General features: G+C 48.9%; 1 protein-coding gene across 7 annotated transcripts in view; it reads right to left on the bottom strand.

The window, feature by feature from the left end:
• Nucleotides 1-3377: 3377 nt before the first annotated feature.
• The window catches only part of SGSM2 (small G protein signaling modulator 2), a 36662-nt gene continuing 21940 nt past the window's right edge, over nt 3378-18099 (bottom strand). For 2 of the 7 annotated variants that reach the window (XM_064729560.1, XM_064729561.1), the window contains exons 11-24: nt 17613-17742; nt 16138-16272; nt 13422-13572; nt 12804-12868; nt 12307-12452; nt 11808-11936; nt 9136-9318; nt 8453-8812; nt 7687-7811; nt 7176-7258; nt 6595-6704; nt 6066-6162; nt 5123-5290; nt 3378-4818 (exon numbers count right to left, since the gene is read on the bottom strand). In XM_064729560.1, coding sequence (XP_064585630.1) covers nt 4730-4818; nt 5123-5290; nt 6066-6162; nt 6595-6704; nt 7176-7258; nt 7687-7811; nt 8453-8812; nt 9136-9318; nt 11808-11936; nt 12307-12452; nt 12804-12868; nt 13422-13572; nt 16138-16272; nt 17613-17742 — 1971 coding nt within the window. In that variant the 3' untranslated portion in view covers nt 3378-4729. The remainder of the gene's footprint in view (nt 4819-5122; nt 5291-6065; nt 6163-6594; nt 6705-7175; nt 7259-7686; nt 7812-8452; nt 8813-9135; nt 9319-11807; nt 11937-12306; nt 12453-12803; nt 12869-13421; nt 13573-16137; nt 16273-17612; nt 17743-18099) is intronic. The other 5 variants (XM_064729565.1, XM_064729566.1, XM_064729564.1 and 2 more) reach the window with 4 other exon arrangements.

Raw genomic sequence — 18099 nt, 5'->3', positions numbered from 1 at the left:
TGTCTTTTTTTTTCTTTGTTTTATTTCAAAGTGGCCTTCTGTAACAAAAGAAACAAAAAAAATGCCTTTGGGTGGTTTAGGTGGAGGTGAGGTGTCGCTGCTGTGTCGGTGTCGGTGTGGTTGTCCGTGCACGCCTGGTAGATTCCTGTAGACATGCAATGCAAGGCTTATTGTGTCTGGTTTTTGTATGTAGCCTGTGTCTCTTTGGACTGGTTTGCATCCTGAGGGTGTTTTTTGCATTTAAAGAAAAAAAGTGAGAACTGTTCCAGGTTGGGTGGGTACAAGGGGCTCTGGGGACCTCCCGTGTGCCAGGGGTCGGGGGGAAGGTGCCTTCTGCCCCTTGTGATGATGTGGTCAGTGCTTGTTTGGCCCCTTTGCTTTCTGGGATGGGTATCCAGTGTCCCCACTGTGTCTGCGGGGTGAGCAGCCTTGGCCAGATGAACCAGGTGACCTCTGCTTACCTGAGCAGGACTTAGGCTCAGCCTGTCTGGGTATTTAGGCACTTGCTTAATTAGCTTAGTTAGATACATGGCTGCTGCAGAGGGCTCCTGGAGCTGGTGTGGAGGTGGGCAGCTCTGAGCACTCACAGGTGAGGCTCCTCTGAGACTTGGCATGTTTTTTTCTGAGCAGTTATTCATTCCAGTCTTATTTTGATTCTAAGAGCTATGGGGGTGAGGAGAGGAAAACCCTCATACTTATGGCCTGTTTTCCATCCCTTGGTATCATTTGGGACAGATTAAAATGGATTATAACACTGTCTATAGGTTATTTCCTCCCTGAGTGAAACATCAGTTGTTAGAAGCAGATATTTAGTGTTAAGGAAAATAGGCTGTCTGTAGAATCAGTCATGGCTTCTTTCTGTCCCTGTTATACAGAACTTGATAATCCAAACTTGAACTATTAAAATACCAGCCCGAGCCCAGCACTGGATTGTGCAGGCTTGGCAGAGGTTGTGTTTGGCTCTTCCCAGGCTGGCTCACTCCTTGCCTGAGGCTGCTGATCAGTGAAGGAAGGCCCCATGGCCTCTGTCCCTGCACTGTTAGGGCAGGGACAGGGCTGTTCTCTGCTGGGATTTGGTGGGAATGGGCCACGGGATGTCATGGTGCTCCTCATCAGGACGGCATGGCTGGTTCTGCTCTGGCTCTTGATTCACCCATTCCTTGTGCTGTGAATAGGAATTTGAGTGTGAGGGAGCAGAAGTCAGCACCAGGGAAGTGCCGCAGTCCCAGCCCGTCTCTGGGGCTGTCCCTGGCAGGCAGGCAGGCCCTCCCCAGGCTGTGCTGCTGTGGCAGAGCCCTGTGTGATGCCTTATGGAAACGCCTTAACAGCCTGGGCCAGGAGGGCGTGGGGCTTGGCAGAGCCAGGTCAGGGACTGACTGTGCCCACCCAACCATTTATTGGCTTCTGCTCAGGCCCCAGCCTGGCCATCGCTGGGCGAGGAGCCGTGGTGGGAGCGGGGACCCCCCTCCTGCCTAAAGCATTTATTTATTTATTTTGTCTCGCTGTGCTCCCCGCGTTAGGAATGTGTCACTGGAGCTGCTGACTGAGCCCAGTCGCTGCCATCGCTGGCCCGGAGCCCCCGTCCCTCCCTGCACCTCACAGGAGCCCCCGTGTCGCTCACCTGGGCAGGTGCAGTCTGTGTTTACAGTGAGGACGTGTCACTGTGTTACCAATTTACTGAAATACTGAATATTGACAAACTAGACTGTAAAGATTTTTATGTGTTTGGATACATCTGCTATGTGAAAAAGCAACTAATTTTGTACATATTGTATTTTTACTATTCAGCTGTACAATACTGGCTCTTCATGCTCCAGAATTTAGGTATCCAACATGAATGATATCCATGTAATAAGCACTTGCCTGAAATAAATATAAAACTGAAATAAACATGCACTGAAATCGGAAACGGGTTTCTGCATTTGCTTCCCTGTGCTTTGCATGCAGATCCCTCACTTTGTTTGTGACTTCCCAGTTGAAGAGCAAAGCCTTCCCTCCCTCTGGATCCGCAGGGCTGCAGCTCCCCCAGAGCAGGCACGGAGCTGCCAAGGATGCAGCAGTGCTGTGCAGGGGAAAGCAAAGCCTTTGCAGCTTCAGCAGCCTGTGAGAGCCCAGGCAGTGGGGCCGTGCCCTGTGCCCTGTGCTGTGCCCTTCTCCTGCTGAGGAGCCCGTGCCAGCCCTGCTGCAGGGCACAGGGGCCCCAGCAGCCCCAGCAGAGCAGCCTCGTGCCCGGGACCCTCCTGCTGGACCCTCCTGGGCAGCCCCCCGGGGTGTCTGTCCCTCCTGTGCCCGGGGCTGGGCCAGCAGGGATGGGCTGAGCAGTGTGGCCGCAGCTGCCCCACCTGGAACTCTCTCTCTCCTGCAGGTGCTGAAGCTGCAGCCCCAGGGCCTCCCCCTCCCTTGGCTCCAGCACTGGATGTGACAGACGCGGATGCAGCACTGGGCAAGTCAAACCCCAGGGTGGTGTTGGGGCACGGGTGGGCTCAGGCAGAGGGGCTGGGGGAGCACCAGGGTCTGAAGAACATCATTGAAAATTACTGAGGCTGTGCAAAGGACATGGTGGGGACGTGTGGGAAGGACAGAGGGACAAGAGCCAGTTGTGCTCAGGTGCCCTGCCCACCCCAGTCTCACCTTGCAGACAGATGAACACAGAGGACACAAGGACACTGGAAGTTTATTTAGGCCAACATGTCCTTGGATGCACTTCATAAAGGCCTGATCCTTGTTGATAGGGATAAATACCTGATTAGCAGCTGGAACAAGCAGCGTCTGAAGGAGAGCTGCGCCCACCTCAGCAAACAGAGGCCTTTGTTGGGCCTTTTTATGGTGGAATGGGGAAATGATCTGTGACTCCCCAGGGACTCATCTCCAGGCAGACCTCATTAGCCTAAAAACCTGGACCACTGCTGCAAAAACTGCCAGTAGCAGCCAGGTGAGACTGAGGAGGGACCATCCCTGCTGCAGAGGACATAGCCAGAGGAGCTTAAGGGGTTTGAACAAGGGCTGGGAGTGATGGAGGAGGATCTCTCCTGGAAGTCCAGAAGCTCAGCTGGATTCAATGCAGCTGCATCACAATCAGGCCTAAAATTTCAGGATGAAACTCTTACTTTTTAACACTTGTGATAAGCTTATTTCTGTTCCTGGGGTGGGCTGGCTCAGGCTCAGCCAGTGGGTACATGAAAACCGCCCTTAAAGTAATTTAAGGGACCTCAGGAGTCTACTTAATGGTGACCTATTTATTGCCTTGAGCACTACAGCCCGTGCAGCTCATCAGAGAAGCATTAATTACATCTTGCCCTATCCTCCCAGACAGCCTCATCCCTGTTCTGTGGCTGGAATCACCTCGGGGGGAGAGAAATCGCTCCCAAAGAGCTCCATGGGATGCCTTGATGATAAGTATTTATTCATAAGTTACATTTAAACATAAATAATTGAGCAATAAAGAGAATAGTCTGCTCTCAACAAAAATAAATAATACACAACATTGATAAAATCCAATCAGACAGAATGTTCTAACAAATACAGCAAAGTTCACAGATTGGGTTTGTGTGAAACAGCTGTACAGAACATTCCCAACATACCAAAGGAAAATAGTGCAGTATTATCTGTACATCCATCACTCCCTGGGCTCTGGGAGTTGGAGGTTTTTCTCACTCTCCTCATTCTTTTAAAAAATACTTTTCCAGTTTTCAAGTGGACAGACACACAGGGCTGGGCAGGGGCTGGGGGCACACAGAGGGCTCCACACCCTGCAGGGGCTGCAGCAGCAACCCAGAGCCCCCAGGAATTCCAGCTCCTTCACCTGGCAGGGGCTGGTGAGAGCAGAGCCTGGTCTGTGTCTGCAGGAGCCCTGACAGCTCTGCAGGGCACGGAGGAGGAGGAGGAGGAGGAGTGTGCACGGAGGGACCTGGGGAGGCTGGGCACTGCCATCTGCTCTCCATGGCCCTGCAGGGCCCAGGGAGCAGGGGCCTGTCTGTGGGCTGAACCCGCTCACCTGAGCAGCACAGGGCAGGGCCGGGCAGCTGGGAGCGGCCACAGGGTCAGTTTGCAAAGCAGAACAAAGGCAGGTCTGTGTGGGCCATGGAGAATGAGCAGCGAGAGCCAGCCAGCCAAGGCCAGACTGGTGTTTTAGCTCATGAGCTCATCACTGCTCCCATCAACTGTGGCATTCAGGTTAAGGCCATTCTCCCAGCCAGAAACCTTATCGGCTTTAATCACTGCTAAATACAAACCCAAATGTTTTAGCAACAGGAGCTCAGACACATTCTCTTCCATGTTCAAGGCAAGGACAGTGAGGCCAGGACCGTGCTCCTCCAAGGACCCCATCCCGTGCTTGCAGCAGTGGGCCCAGCCTTGCCCCGTGGCAGCTTCTGGCAGAGCACACAAGGTGCATCCAGGCTTTACAGGTGCAGTAAGTCAAAACAGAAATGTTGCAGTTTGTCAAATCCCCCTTTCAACATCGCAAAGATGTAGGCAGATGTCTTCTAGAGAGGGAAATAGAGAATGCAAAAAGATTTTGTCTAGAAATACAAAGTCAGTGTAACAAGGACTATCAAACACCAACCTCATCTGGTGAAGGGAAAGTTTGGCTTTTAAAAGTCTGTTACTATGTCCTCACTATTTATTACATTACATGGAAGATGCAATTGAAACACCATTTGGAGTTACAGTGCAAGGAATGCTCCATCCAGTGGCTCACAGCGCGGCCCCAGGCACAGCCTGTCCGTGGTCACTTGTTCTCAATCAGTGTCTGCACTTTGTAGACAAGGTCTCTGGCTATCCTCAGGATCTCTGCAGCATCGTGGTGCTCAGCCATTTCTAAGAGACACAGACAAACATCTTAACTCCCAGCACCACCTTCCTGCCCTGGCACTGATATTCATGTAGCATTAGCAATAATTAATTACTGTAACAAGCAGCAATCCCGGAACATTCCAGAGGGTTGGTTTTAGAGGAGAATTAAAGACAGAAGAAGTGGATTAATCCCTTGTGCTGCAGGACCTGGCATTGAGACTCGGAGCTTAAAATGATCATGGGTTTGTCACAACAAGAACTGCACCAGACAGTCTCAGGAAGGGAGAAGGAGCAAAGCCTCATTACTATTTATCAAAACAGATCTTACCATTAAAAAACTTGATAATATCAGTGAAGTCCATGTTGTTATCACGGATAATCTCTCGATAAACTTCCACAAGTGCTAAGGCAATGAAAAGGACAAAATGTTCTGAAGAGATGTGCTTTGCTGCCCAAATAACTTCCCACACTGTAAATACATCCTCGTACAACAATTCTGAATGGGAATAAACATTACAAGAGCATCTGATTATTCAACTGACCATGTCCCTCCTCTCTCACCAATGTCTACAGGCCTCACTCAGACATGAACAGCCCCTGGAGACTCCTCCTTTCCCTCTCCCCCTCTCCTTCAGCCAGCTCCTGTCCCTTGTGCACGTGGGGCACAGAACTGCCTACAGAACAATTACCACAATTAGCCTGGAGGGTGGTGCAGAGCCCAGCCCAGGAAGGAACCCGAGCCACGGGACCATGTGGGAGCAGCACAGGAGGCCTGGCTGCCCTGCAGGCTCCGTCACAGGCTGCAGGTGTGCCCAGGTGTGCCCAGGTGTGCCTGTCAGCACCAACACTGTGTGTGTGCTCGTGCAAGGATCCTGGGACCAGGGCTGCTCCCACACCAGACAAGGCCCCTCACCCCAAGCACAGCAGCTCCTGAGCTATTGCTGAGCTGCTCCTTGTCACCACAAGGATGACACAGGAGGTATCAAAGCTCACAGACAAGTGGGATGACCTTTTTGAGCAAACAGCCATTTGAACTGGGCAGGAACTTGGCTTCAATCACATCATCAGGAATTTGCAACTCCCTTTTCTAAGCCTGGACTTGTTCCAGTTTGTTCTAGTGCTGTTTCATCTCAGAGCTGCATTACCTTTCCTGGCTACAAACTCTCCAGTGATCCCAGCTGCCCCTCACCATCCTGACAGACACTCACACCAGAACACAGAGCTGCTACAGTTCTACACAACCCTAAACGACAGGCACAGAACATTATTACCTCTTTTAAAGTCAAGCAGGAACCAGCGATAGCAGAAGTAAAAATGAGTGTAATCTCCATTCTGGTGCATCAATTCAAAAAGTTCTGAGTCCAGAATCTGGAATGGAAAACATCAGCTGTCAGGATGTGGTCTGAAAGCAGCCAAGGTCAGAGGTGCTGCTCCTCTGCTCCTCATGCCATGGCCAGAGCAGCTGCTGAGCACAGGAACAGCCCTTTGCTGTGTGTGCCAGTGCTGGGACTGGGGGCCCTGACTCAGTGCTGAGCTGAGCACTCACAGCTCATCTTCACCATGACTTTAAAGGGCCAAGGAACAAGGTGAAGATCCTGCTGGTTTCCAACAAGTGGCAAATGTCCATCTCCACCTCCACCCTGCTCTCAGGCTGTAACTCTACAAATGCACTCACAACTCCTCCTGCCCAGCTCTGAGGTCACACCTGAGCCCCACTCCTGCCCTTCCCTGTGGCATCAGGGGAGTGCTGAGCCTCTGGCACAGCCTCGCTTCCTTCAGATGCCCTCAGACCAGACTCACCTGGATGAGGGACCGCATGTTGGCAAAGTGTGTGTCCATAGCACCTCCGTTGGGGAAGTTCTGGCTCATCCTCTTCATCAAGTGGCTGAAGCAGCTGTAGGCCAGCTGATCTGCAGGGACAAGGCCGACACTCAGTGCTGGCAATTGTGGCACTTCTTGAACCAAAACAACAGAACTGCAGGGCTTGGGAAAAACAGGGTCTTCCCCTTTGCTGTTCTCTGAATCCCAGGATTTAGATGAAAGAGAGGTTGGTTCCTGACTCTGGACCGTTTTTACTAGTTATGTTTCAAAGATTCCGGCCTGCAGTTGACTTCTCAGCATCAGCAACTCCCAGAACACAGTAATTTTACTAACTTTGGTAAAATTTAATCTGGAAGTCAGTGAGTGACAGGGCAGCCCCGAGACACTAATGTTGGCCATTTCAACAGCCACGGGTGGAGAAAACACAAATCAGGAGCTGTAGGTTTGATTTTGCTGGTGACCCAGCCCTGGTTAATGCAGACAACTCCTTCTGAAACAGCATTTCTAAGGAAAGGCCTCACTAAGGATACCAGCATGTCCCAAAGGAAAACCCTTCCTACCATTGTCAAGAATAACCATCAAAGGAGCCAGGAGGTCACACATGCCTTGGACATAACCAACTTCTAGGTGCTCCCAGACATAGCTGTGGAAAGAAGAAATCCTTGTATTGAAGGCTGATTCCATATGTGAGATCAAATCCTAAGCAGCTGCTGCAGGTGTGAGTCTCAGAACCTTCTGACTCTTCCCAGAGTATTCACAGCCCTTTACTGTTTGCTGCCTGGATAAAGTAGCCCTTTGAGCATGGAGGTATCATCTTGACCAGGAGAAACCCAAACCTCAGAGCACATTCAGAGAACAGTTCTCTAAAGTAGGGTCTGTCACTTGAGAAATCTTCTCAACTTGCACTCCAAACTTGGACCCATGCTCTAACCTGACATCCTTCTGGCAAGTCGTTTTAAAGTCATTAGTGAGAATTCTTATTGACTGTTATTTGCATATTATTACAGTTTATAGATTAGCTTATGGATTGTGACAGAAATGTGAAAGTAGTTGGGTTTACAAGCTCATTACCTGCACATGACATTTCGGAGCTTCTCCAGGTTCTCAGCAGTAAAATACCAATAATTTCGGTCACATCTCTGGACATCTTTATCAATTCTGTGCAAATTTAAGGCAACAGTGTCCAATAACTCTATCTAGAACAGAGAAGTTTTAGTTAGATCTGCCAAGTTTACAGTATTCCTAGGACTCTCTCTGCAAATTTGCTCTGAGAATCACCAAACCAGAAACAGTACAATTACACTCTGAGCAGATGAGGACCTCAAAATACTCAATTACTGTCAAAAATGCCAGGTAAAACACATTTGTTTTCTCTGGGAAATGTGCCAAACCTGTCCTATTTCCAAATGGCTATTTCCAGCTAAATAACTTCAGCAGAGAGGAGCAAAAACTATGCTGCTCGGTGACAGCAAGAGTAACAGAGGTGGTGGCATCTTCAATCTAGATTTAGGCTGTGGTTCAGTTTGACTAGATGGAGGTTTTAGCTTGATTTAAATAACATTAGAATCTTACAAGCAGTACATTGTCCACACCCCCAGGCACTGGAAAGTTCTAACTGCTACAGATGTACCACACTGATTGTCTTGTCCTCCTACTTAAAAAAACACCCAAATATTTCCACTCTAGCTCAAAATCCAGATGAAAAGATTTGGATGGGAAAATCCTCAGTTCTCATCCCAGCAGCTGTAGTTCTAGTTTGGGACTCTCTCTCGGTAAATCCTATCTGAAAAGTGCCAGTGTTTGCTCAAGAGCAATGCCGTGCTTCGTTGTGACCTACTGTGTAGGAGGCGGCGCAGACCGAGGCGACATCCACCAGGTAGTCCTGGGAGCCGAGCTGGGAGCCCGGCGGCTCCTCTGGGCCCGAGTCCTGCGGCGGCAGCAGCCCCGGCCGGGCCCTGTGCCCCGGCCGTGCCCCCTCGGCGCTGCCCTCCTCCTCGGGCCCGTCCTCGAAGGAGCCGCCCTGGCCGTCGTCGATGCTGGACAGGGCGCCCGAGGCCACCGAGTAGTTGCGGGACGAGGGCAGCCCCGAGTCGGGCGAGTCGAACTCGGCGGCCGCGGGCGGCGCCGTCAGCGCGGGCTCCTCCTGCCCCCTGGGCTCCTGCTCCACCGGGTCCGTTTCATCCACGGAAATGAACACCTGCAAAACCAGACACGCACCTCAGCAGCAGCCATCGTTTGCTCCGTGCTGGCTCCGACTAAAGGAGCTACAAGGAGGAGATCTGGAGAGCTGCCCCTCTGCTGAGAGGGGATCTGCCCTCCTGGGTGAACCTCAGAGCCCCTTAGGCACGTCCTGCTTAGCAACAGCTCTACGCTATCCAAAATTCAGACCTGCTCCTCACTCTAACGTGGGCACACCACAGCTCCAGTCTCTGCCCAGGATTCAGGAGCTGTGCTGACCTCCACCTCTGCAAAGGCTGAGCACTGCCCACCCCAGAGGGTGAGTGGGCAGGCAGTACCTACATCGTTGCTGATGGTGGAGTCCCTGTGGATGAGCCGCTGGACGTGGCTGTCAATGCTGCTGCCCGACGAGAACTTGGCCAGCGTGGCTGAGTGCGACTCCTTCTCCCGCTGCTTCACTATGACCTCGCAGGCCTTCCACTCAGCCATCACCTTCTGGTACCTCAGAGCAATGTCTGCGTCCACCTGCAGACAGACACACGTCCTGAGACACTGCCCTCCTCGCCAGAAGGCACTGACACCGGGAGGAAACAGGAGGGACAGCTCTAAGGCAGCTGCAGGGTCTCAGCCTGAAAGCCCAAAGGGTGCTGAGGCCCTCCTGCTGCAGCAGCACATCCCTGTGACTGGAGAGGAGTACTCAGGTGTTGGGCATTAATAACACTGTAGGCACCAGAAAGGGTTCATATATAAGCAGGTATATACACTATCAACAGCACTGAGCTACTGTGACAGTGACCCAGGACAAAACAGAAGATGTCATGTGAAACCTCACACAAAAGTCAGATGCAGTCTATGGAGAAAGCACTGCCTCTGCCTGCATCATGCCTAATTCTATCACACCTCCTTCCAACTCCTCTGGTCCACCTCTAACGTAGCCCTTGCGAAGAATTCCAGGTCACAGGTTCACAGACACCAGCCTGTACAGAGTCAGACCCCAGGAGAAACTCTGGGTCCCAGCTCCCACAGCCCCGTCCTGTGGCTGCACTGTGCATGGCCAAATCTATCCACACTGGGCACCACAGGAATAAACCAGGTCTTTGTCATTGCTGCCTTTCTCTTTTGAAAGACTGCCACAGAAACCCCCTTGAGCCGTTAAGGGACATGTAGCAATTTTACTGCCCTGTCACTTGTCAGGAGCTGAAGAGAAAGCACAATTGTGAGCTGGCTGAGCTGCTACCTGAGCATTGCTGCTGAGAGCTGCAGGCTCTTTGTCACTTGAGGTAGCTGTCGAGTCATAAATCATAAAATACAGCAGTTGGTGGAGGGCTGGAGGACAGCCACATCTGGGAGTGCAAAAATACCATCAGAAGACAAAGATGATAAATCACCTGCAATCACTTCAGTTTAGGACACAATGAGTTTCCTGTATGTGCAGGTGTTATGACTGTTTTCATGTCTCTCATTTAACAGACTCCTACATTCAGTGTAAACTAGGTCTCCAACAACCCATTCCTTTGAGGAGACAGCTATCACTCGTGTTTACTACTGGTGTTGAGTAGCTCCTTACAATTCAGGTAAGTTCCGAGTACCCCTGGGTTAGTAGGGTACAAACTCAGGGAGAAAAATCTTCTGTAGGAGCCTGTGTTCTGCAGATCAGATATTTTCTGTCTTGTAACATCTCTGTATGAATTTACTGTAATTCCTATCATTCAGACTCCAGTATTTATCTTTCTTGCCAAATCTCTTATGTTCTAGCTATACAAATGCATGTGCCCCTTGGAGATGGGGCTAACATCCATGAGAGATGGCTTCACATCTCCCACTCAAAACTAAGCATCTGGGTCCTCTTGTTCATTTCCAGACATACCTTTTATTTCTACACATGGATCATAAATCTGATAGTTCATATACTTGTGGAGATCAGAGACAGCAAAATGCAGTCTATGCAAGAAACCTCCAATATCCTTGCCTTTCTTGAAAATCTGAGATTAAAAAAAGAATGGAGCAGTGCTCAGTAGAACATTCCTGATGTACACACTACAGCCAGAAAATCTATAATAAACATCTACTAAGATGACTGGATTCAGGGGGGACAGTCTGGACTGTGACCCGGGTTGAACAGTGAAGGGCTCTGTTTCTCCATCTCTGTTCAGAACTGATTATTGTGAGTAAAACAACTTAAATTGCCACAGCAATGTTGGTTTAGTGCCCCCTTCGTAAGACACAGATTTGTCCATGGCAAGGCTCGAGGTCAGGCTGTCCTTCTGCTCTGCAGGTGCTCACAGGGATATAAATTACCCCTTGGCATGTAAAGTAATTGGGAGTTAGCAAATGCCAAATGTTTTGATATATAAACCCCTCCTTATCAATTTAATCCAGAACAGAATCAGCTACTGCATGAGTGCTACCTCCCTGGTAATAACACTAACTGAAAAGCAGATTAATGTGTTAATTATATTCCAGGCCAAACCTCATTACTGTTCCATCCAGTTCAGCCAACCTTTGGGTGATGTCACAAAAGCAATGTTTTACCACCACACAGTAACTCCAGAGGGTCCATCTGGGCTGTTCCCAGCTCCAGAAAAGGCCCATGCATGCAGATGCAGCACCATGGAGAAAAGGTAGTTATTTCAAGGAGCAGTCTGAAGTATAATTCAGCTAATACACCACATAAAAGAGGGGTGAGTAAAATTCCCATCCAAATGTCAATGTCTCCCCATTGTATAAGTGACAAATTTGTGCACACAGGGTGTGCTCAGGGCACGTGCATGCCACAGACAGAGCTGAATGCAGGTTCCCTGACTTCAGGAAAGAGAGAACTCTCATTAACTCTCAGTGGCATTCAGACATTAAAACACAGTATGAAAACCCCTCTGCTAGCATGTGCTACTAATGTTTTCAGTAGTGTTTTTCCCTTGGGAATATCACACACTAATAAAGACCAACAGTTGCTATTCAGAAAACAAAACCTACTCTGCAAATGGAACTCAGATTGCACAGAAGCTATGGCTTACCTGGTCCATCTCCTTCTTGGCCATGCCAAATTTGTAGTGACCTAACAAGAATGGCCACACTTCCTTCCGAATCTCATGCTGGACCCCACCATAATAGACTCTTCTTAGTAATTCCAGTTCCTTGTAGTTCTACAGTGGCCAGGAGAAAGAGGTGTTGAAGGCAATACATAGTATTTAACTCAGGTACACTCAGATACACTTCACACTGAGTACAGAGACAGTGAAATACATGCAGAACACTAAAATTCTGCAGCTTGAGCCTTTAGGACTTTAGCTGAAATCCAGCCTAATACAGGCTGTCATGCCTTCCATAAAAATAATCTAAATTTGAATAGATCAGTTCCTTCGATAATAATTTATATCTTTGGCATCATCAGAGAAGCAAAGGAGAGAGGAGACTGTAAGAACTGACTCTCTCACGAGTTGAGAAGTGACCCTGGGGTCGAACAGCTCCAGTATTTCGCGGGGCCCGTGCATGCACACTGGGGATGTCACTGACCTTCCTGTCCTTCTGGTACTTGCTCCAGAGCTCCTTGGTGAGGCCGGCGGCGGCGCAGGCGGGGCGGTCAGGGGGCACGATGCTGTGGTTCACCAGCGCCGAGAGGTGCGTGCGCACCGTGGACAGGTGCCGACAGTGCGCCAGCCCTGGGGACACAGGGACAGCTCAGCCAGGGGCACCAGGGACTGCCCTGAGCTCCTCTGCACCTGCCACGGCGAGCAGCCACAGCAGAGCCACAGGCTGAACGGATCAACACACACCAGCAACATTCACGGCGTGCATTACGCTGCCGTGTAAAACCGTGTTCTGTCCTCACTGGGCATCATTCCTCCCACTGCCAGCAGCAAAACCCACAAACACTGAAACCCTGCCACTGCAGCTACATCCACCCTACTGCCCTGAATTTAGGGTCACACTGCTTTCTAAGCCAAACATCCCGTGGTGTTTAGATAAACATATGGATACCACGTGGGCCAGATATAAGAAGCTGCACTTACATCCATAAAAGGCTCTGGAAATGATCTGCCTCTTCATGCTTTCACACAACATCTTTAGGGGAGTTCTGTGGAGAGGCACCAACAGGATAAGAGCAGGTGGTGAAGACAGAGAGCATAAAGAATTCCATGCTGATCCCTGTGTCCTACACATAGCAATTTTTTCTCTCCACCAAGATTTATTTAGTTAAAGGACACAGTAATAACAAACTCCACTTATTGAAGCATATCCCCCCACAACGTTTTGGCCCCAGAGAGATTCCCCCCTGGCACACACAGCCACAATTGCTGCAGGTGCACTGTAGAGGTCTGTGTCAAAGGGAACTGTTGCCCTTCATTCAGTTGTGAATGACTTGTTAAAGATAACGTTCCCAGAGCTGAAGTATTTTACACTAGACAAAATAACTAGATGAAATTTTTCTATCAAAATGTGACTTGAGCACAGTTTAATAGGTTAGTCCTAAAGAACTAAATTTCTTGCTGCCTAACTTCATCTTTTTATATTAGAAACTACTTGAAAATTGTTACGCTTTGTCTTGAGTGCTGCAACCACTCAAGCGTTCCTGCCTTGACCCATGGCATGCACACAGTGCCCAGGTAAGCTGTGCACAGCCTGCTCACCTGTCGTGGATGCAGGTGCAGCAGCTGGGAATGTCGTAGGGAGAGCTGCCCATGGAACAGGAGATACAGGAGGAGCCCTGGCTGCAGTGCTCCAGCTGCCACGACAGCAGGTTTGCCCCAAAGCCTTGCATCTCTATCATCTCACTGGTGTCTGTGGAGAAACCAAACAAGACACAAGGACATCAGCCTCTGCCATTCTGTCCCTCTCCTCCTTCTGTGCATCCTGATGGTTCATGCTTCACTCCTCAACAGGCTCTGAGCCTCGGTTCCAGAAACAGGCGAGCAGCATCCTCGGAATCACTGCTCTGCACCTGCAGCATGCTGTGCAGGGTCCCTTCACCATTTGCCCCTCTCTTGCCCATGCACATCCCAGTTCACATTTCAAGAGAACAGAGAAAAGGGTGCTGCAGTAACAACTAAACTGGCTCTTGTGTAATATTATGGAAATGTTATTTATGGCCAGAAGAGATAGTCTAGCCCAACCCTCTATTTAATTCAGGTCTCAGAATTTCATTTTGCAGTTCCTGGAATCAGCCATAAAACTGCTGGTCCAGCCAGAGTGAAAGCTGGAGCATGAAAGAAATTAAAGCAAACTGTTTGCTTTAAAGCTTGAAATTAAAGCAAAGTTACTTTCAGAAGATGCTTCTTTCCCCTCAGAACCACATTCTAAAACACAGCACAGAAGGACAGTTCCAGTCCTGCCAATATCCACACTATATTTATAAAAGGATACTCTCTACAGGAGTATGTGATCCAACTGTACAATGCAGCTTCCTGAGCTATCCCTGCTCTACCAAATCTATTTGCTTTTTTAACCAGCTTCAGAAAGGCAACTCGGAAAATCAGCAGCTCCCTTCAGAGAGCTTGGATTCAGCTCTTCAGCCTTCCCAGCTGGCATTTGAACTCGTGGGGTTTTTGGTTTATAATAAATAACTGGCCTTTCAGCTCACCCATGATTAAAATTAAGGCAAATACAATAATGTATATCATAAGGTATGCCACTAAATTAACATTTACAAGCAAAATCCAGTCCCCTGGGCCGTGCTTTTAAAACAGATATTTGTTGAGTGGTGGGGAGGGGCAATTCCAAATCATCTCATGCATTTTAAATCAAGGTAGCACAAAGCATTTTAGGAGTGCCTATTAGAAAGTGGGCAGAGGTGAGGGAGGAGTGGAGTAAACCCATTTGTTAACAGAAAAAGCACAGGCTCATGCGGAAGCAGTCATGTGTGTTTCATTTCACAAAACAAAGTGTGATGCAAAAATGCTCTTCACCTTAATTCTTCAGGAAGGAGCTGAACGACCCAGTCTTTATTGCAGCTTCTTATTGGGTTCAAATAAAAACCACTGGATAAACATTTTTAGATCATTAGTTTTTGCCTCTCCTCTGTAGACAGGAAAATTGGGTTTTTAATTTCTAATTTTTTATTCTGTTTATTAGAGAAACAAGGAAAGAACCCCACAGAACCTAAAGATTCAGATGAAAGGTACCTGAATTAGTGAAGAATTAGAGTGAACAGCATCTTTTATTTAATTGTAGTGGTGTTATCTGTAAATTCAGCTACATGCAAAAGTCGAGCATGTTGCAAAATGTCAAAGCAGATGGCTGGCAAACCTGCTACAACAGTGTTGTCATTATGGGATGGGGCTGCTGGAGAGACAGCAGCCCAGACAGGTTATTCCCAGGCACATCCCTCACTCTACCATCCCCTTCAAGATTAAATAGCCAAAAGCAGACACCTAACAGCCATTCTAGTGGGATAACTTACATGCTCTATCAACTGACTAAAAACTAGGTTGTGTTCCTAATGGTTAATGTGTATGTGGCAGTTAAATGTCTTCCTTCCCATTTTTGCCCATATCCAGGCACAATCAGTTGGGACACACTGAAAGTTCCTAAAACAGAGTATTTTTTCAAGAGCAACACTATTTTTGGAACTTCTTTCCATCCATGCCTTCCAAGAACTCTTTATTAACTTGGGCTGGGCTTTATCAATTTCCAGGGGCTGCTCCCTTGGGATAAGTGTGTGGGCAGCCTAGAAGAATTGAGGCTCTCCTTGAAGACCTGTTCATACCCTGTCTAACCCAGAACTTTAGCACTGTACAGAGATGCAGGGCAATTATTGTCTCTTGCAGTGAGTCCCACCAGTCCAGGCTGTGAGAGAAAGCAAGGACTTCTCAGAATTCAGAGCTGAACTACTGGATGCCAAATGCACACACATCTTGAGAATACCAACTTAAATAATATGAAGAAATAGATGACAAATTTGTGGAGGGGTGGTGGAGCTCACAGCTGGTCCTCTGAAGCCCACCCAGCCTATGGTGGAAGTGGAATGCAAGCACTGAGCCCTGGCAGGCACTGCATCTCCACACAGCCTTCTGTGCACACTCTGCTCCCTCAGCTGTGAGATCACAAGCTGTCACACTCCCTCCTCCTTCCCTGAGAACCTGCTCTGGTGTCCAGCCTTATGGAGGTGGGGCAGGAAGCCCCCTGGCAGAGGAGGTTTGCTGCCCAGCAGCACACACATCCAGGGGCAGGGAAGATGGGAAGATGCTGTTCCCACTCCCCACAGGCTGTGAGCCCACTCCCAGCCTCTCTGCACATCTCGTGGTGTGAGTGCAATGTCCTTCCCTGCAATAATGCCAACACTGTTGTATGCATCAGTGGAAGGAGCTGCAAGAGAGCTCTGGGACACAGGGGGAGGAGGATAAAAACCTTTCATCCTATTAGGAGCTGTGAGGTTCCGAGAGCAGATCATTGATAGCATTGCGTGTAGCTTATCTTCCTCCTCCTCATCATCGTCAACAGAGGTAGAGCGGCTGGCAGCTAAGTGGTGGTAGTTAATAGTTACTGCTCAAAGAAAATAGTGAAAGAGGAGCATAAGAAGAAAGAACTCAGTGCTGTGGGAAAGCTCAAAAGGACATGGTCAGCAAAGACAACGGACCTGAATCCTGCCCTCTGCTCGAGGGCACAGCTCTTGTAAATGGCTGTGAAAACTGAGTTTCTTACAGAAACAAAGCATGCTCCACCAAACCAGGCCAGCCTTTGAGTGCGCACAGGCTGTGAGAGCACACGTGGCACACCATGGCAAGGGACAAGGGTCCCAGTGCCAGCCTGCAGCAGCTGAGTATGCTTTTGAGCAAAGCTCCACAGGAATTCTAGGCTCCAGCTAGCTTCTGTCCTTCCCTGTGCCCTAGCAGTGCTGCGGCCCCTTCCCTGAAGCCTGTGCCAGATGCACATGGACAGCAAAGTCAGTCCCAGCTGTGTGTGGCTCTGCAGACAGGCAGAGCCCCTGCTGGCCCAGCACCTGCAGCCCCGGGCCCTGCAGCCCTCCCTCCAGCAGGCACAGGCACCAGGTGCTGGGCTGGCGTGTGCCACACTCACCTGTGCCAGCCCAGGAGCCCTGACCAAGCCCAGCCAGCACTGAGGCCCAGGCCCAGGAGGCTGCAGAGGAGACTTTCTCAGCTTTCTCAGCTGCACCAAGTCCCAGTGTGAGCAGTAACTCCAAATCCCCTGTAAACTTTAGGGTCTGATCTTCCCAGGAAGTTCTTTCTTCTTTGCCAGGGGAATAAAACTGAATGTGCTGCTTGAGAACTAGCTCAAATGCCTTCTTGCATGTAAGGAATTTGTATTCACTGATGACATGAGGTGGTTTGATGCTTGGGAATTCATTTAGTTTCCTTGGAAGGGCCTTTATCCATTGTTAAGTTTGTGCTTCCAAGCCAGGAAAACTTAGCCCAGAGAGTTCTTGGGGTACTTTTAAGGGTTTATGGTTGAGGGTTTTTTTCCTAAAAACAACATTATGAGCAAGCATTGTGGCCAGTAAAAATATCCTCACTTCAGGAGCAAAACTGCTCTTGGCTAGTCAAGCAATCTTTTTTGTTTCAGTCTCAGTTTGCAAGCCCAGGGGAGTATTTTGAAAACTTGCTCTGTAAAACACAGAGTAAAAACAAGATTCCCCTCCTCAACTTCATTTCCACTAAGATAGCAAGTCTCACTGAATTAAGGAAACCTAAGTTGTACCTGCTGATCACAATCTCTCAGTGAAATTTATTAGAGGTTTGGGTTTTTTCCCCCTTACAAAAATGTGGCTTGTCACCTGCAGGATATTACTTCAAGATTTTCTCAGATGCCTGATTTGATTTTTCATTTGGTTTTTTTTCCAAACAAAGGAGAATAGAGGCACTTACTGTTATCGTGCTTGTGTCCAGGATAAATAATTCTGAAGACATAATCTGTGGATGTGTCCTCAGCTGGCATCTCCTCCAGGTCCACTGATTTGTTGCTGTTCCGCTTTCGAAGCTTTGGAAACACCTTGCCCTAGAGAAAAGAGTAATTCCATACATTCAGCTGTGAGTGACTAACAGAGTGCAACAAACTAAGTACTACAGTCCTTTGGCATCTTAAATCTCCAAACTTTCAATGTTGGGAGGAGGTGAGGGAGAAAACAGTGGAGTCATATACAGGTAGTGGTTTAGGGGTACTTAATACTACTTTTGTGTGTGCTGTAAACCAGCCTTTTCTTGTAATCTATGGGAGCTGGGCACCCCAAGCCTCTGGCAGCAGCTCTGTCCAGTCCATCTGAATCTCACTTCTATCGTGTGGGTTTGTACCTTGATGCAACAGCAGATTCCAGCTCATTGCTCAAAGAGGTAATGAAGGTGTGAACAATTTTCA

This window comes from Zonotrichia leucophrys, chromosome 19 (genome assembly GCF_028769735.1).
Source record: "Zonotrichia leucophrys gambelii isolate GWCS_2022_RI chromosome 19, RI_Zleu_2.0, whole genome shotgun sequence".
Taxonomy (NCBI): Eukaryota; Metazoa; Chordata; class Aves; order Passeriformes; family Passerellidae; genus Zonotrichia; species Zonotrichia leucophrys.
The sequence above is the reverse complement of the archived record's forward strand: the minus strand, read 5'-3'. Positions and strand labels throughout refer to the sequence as shown.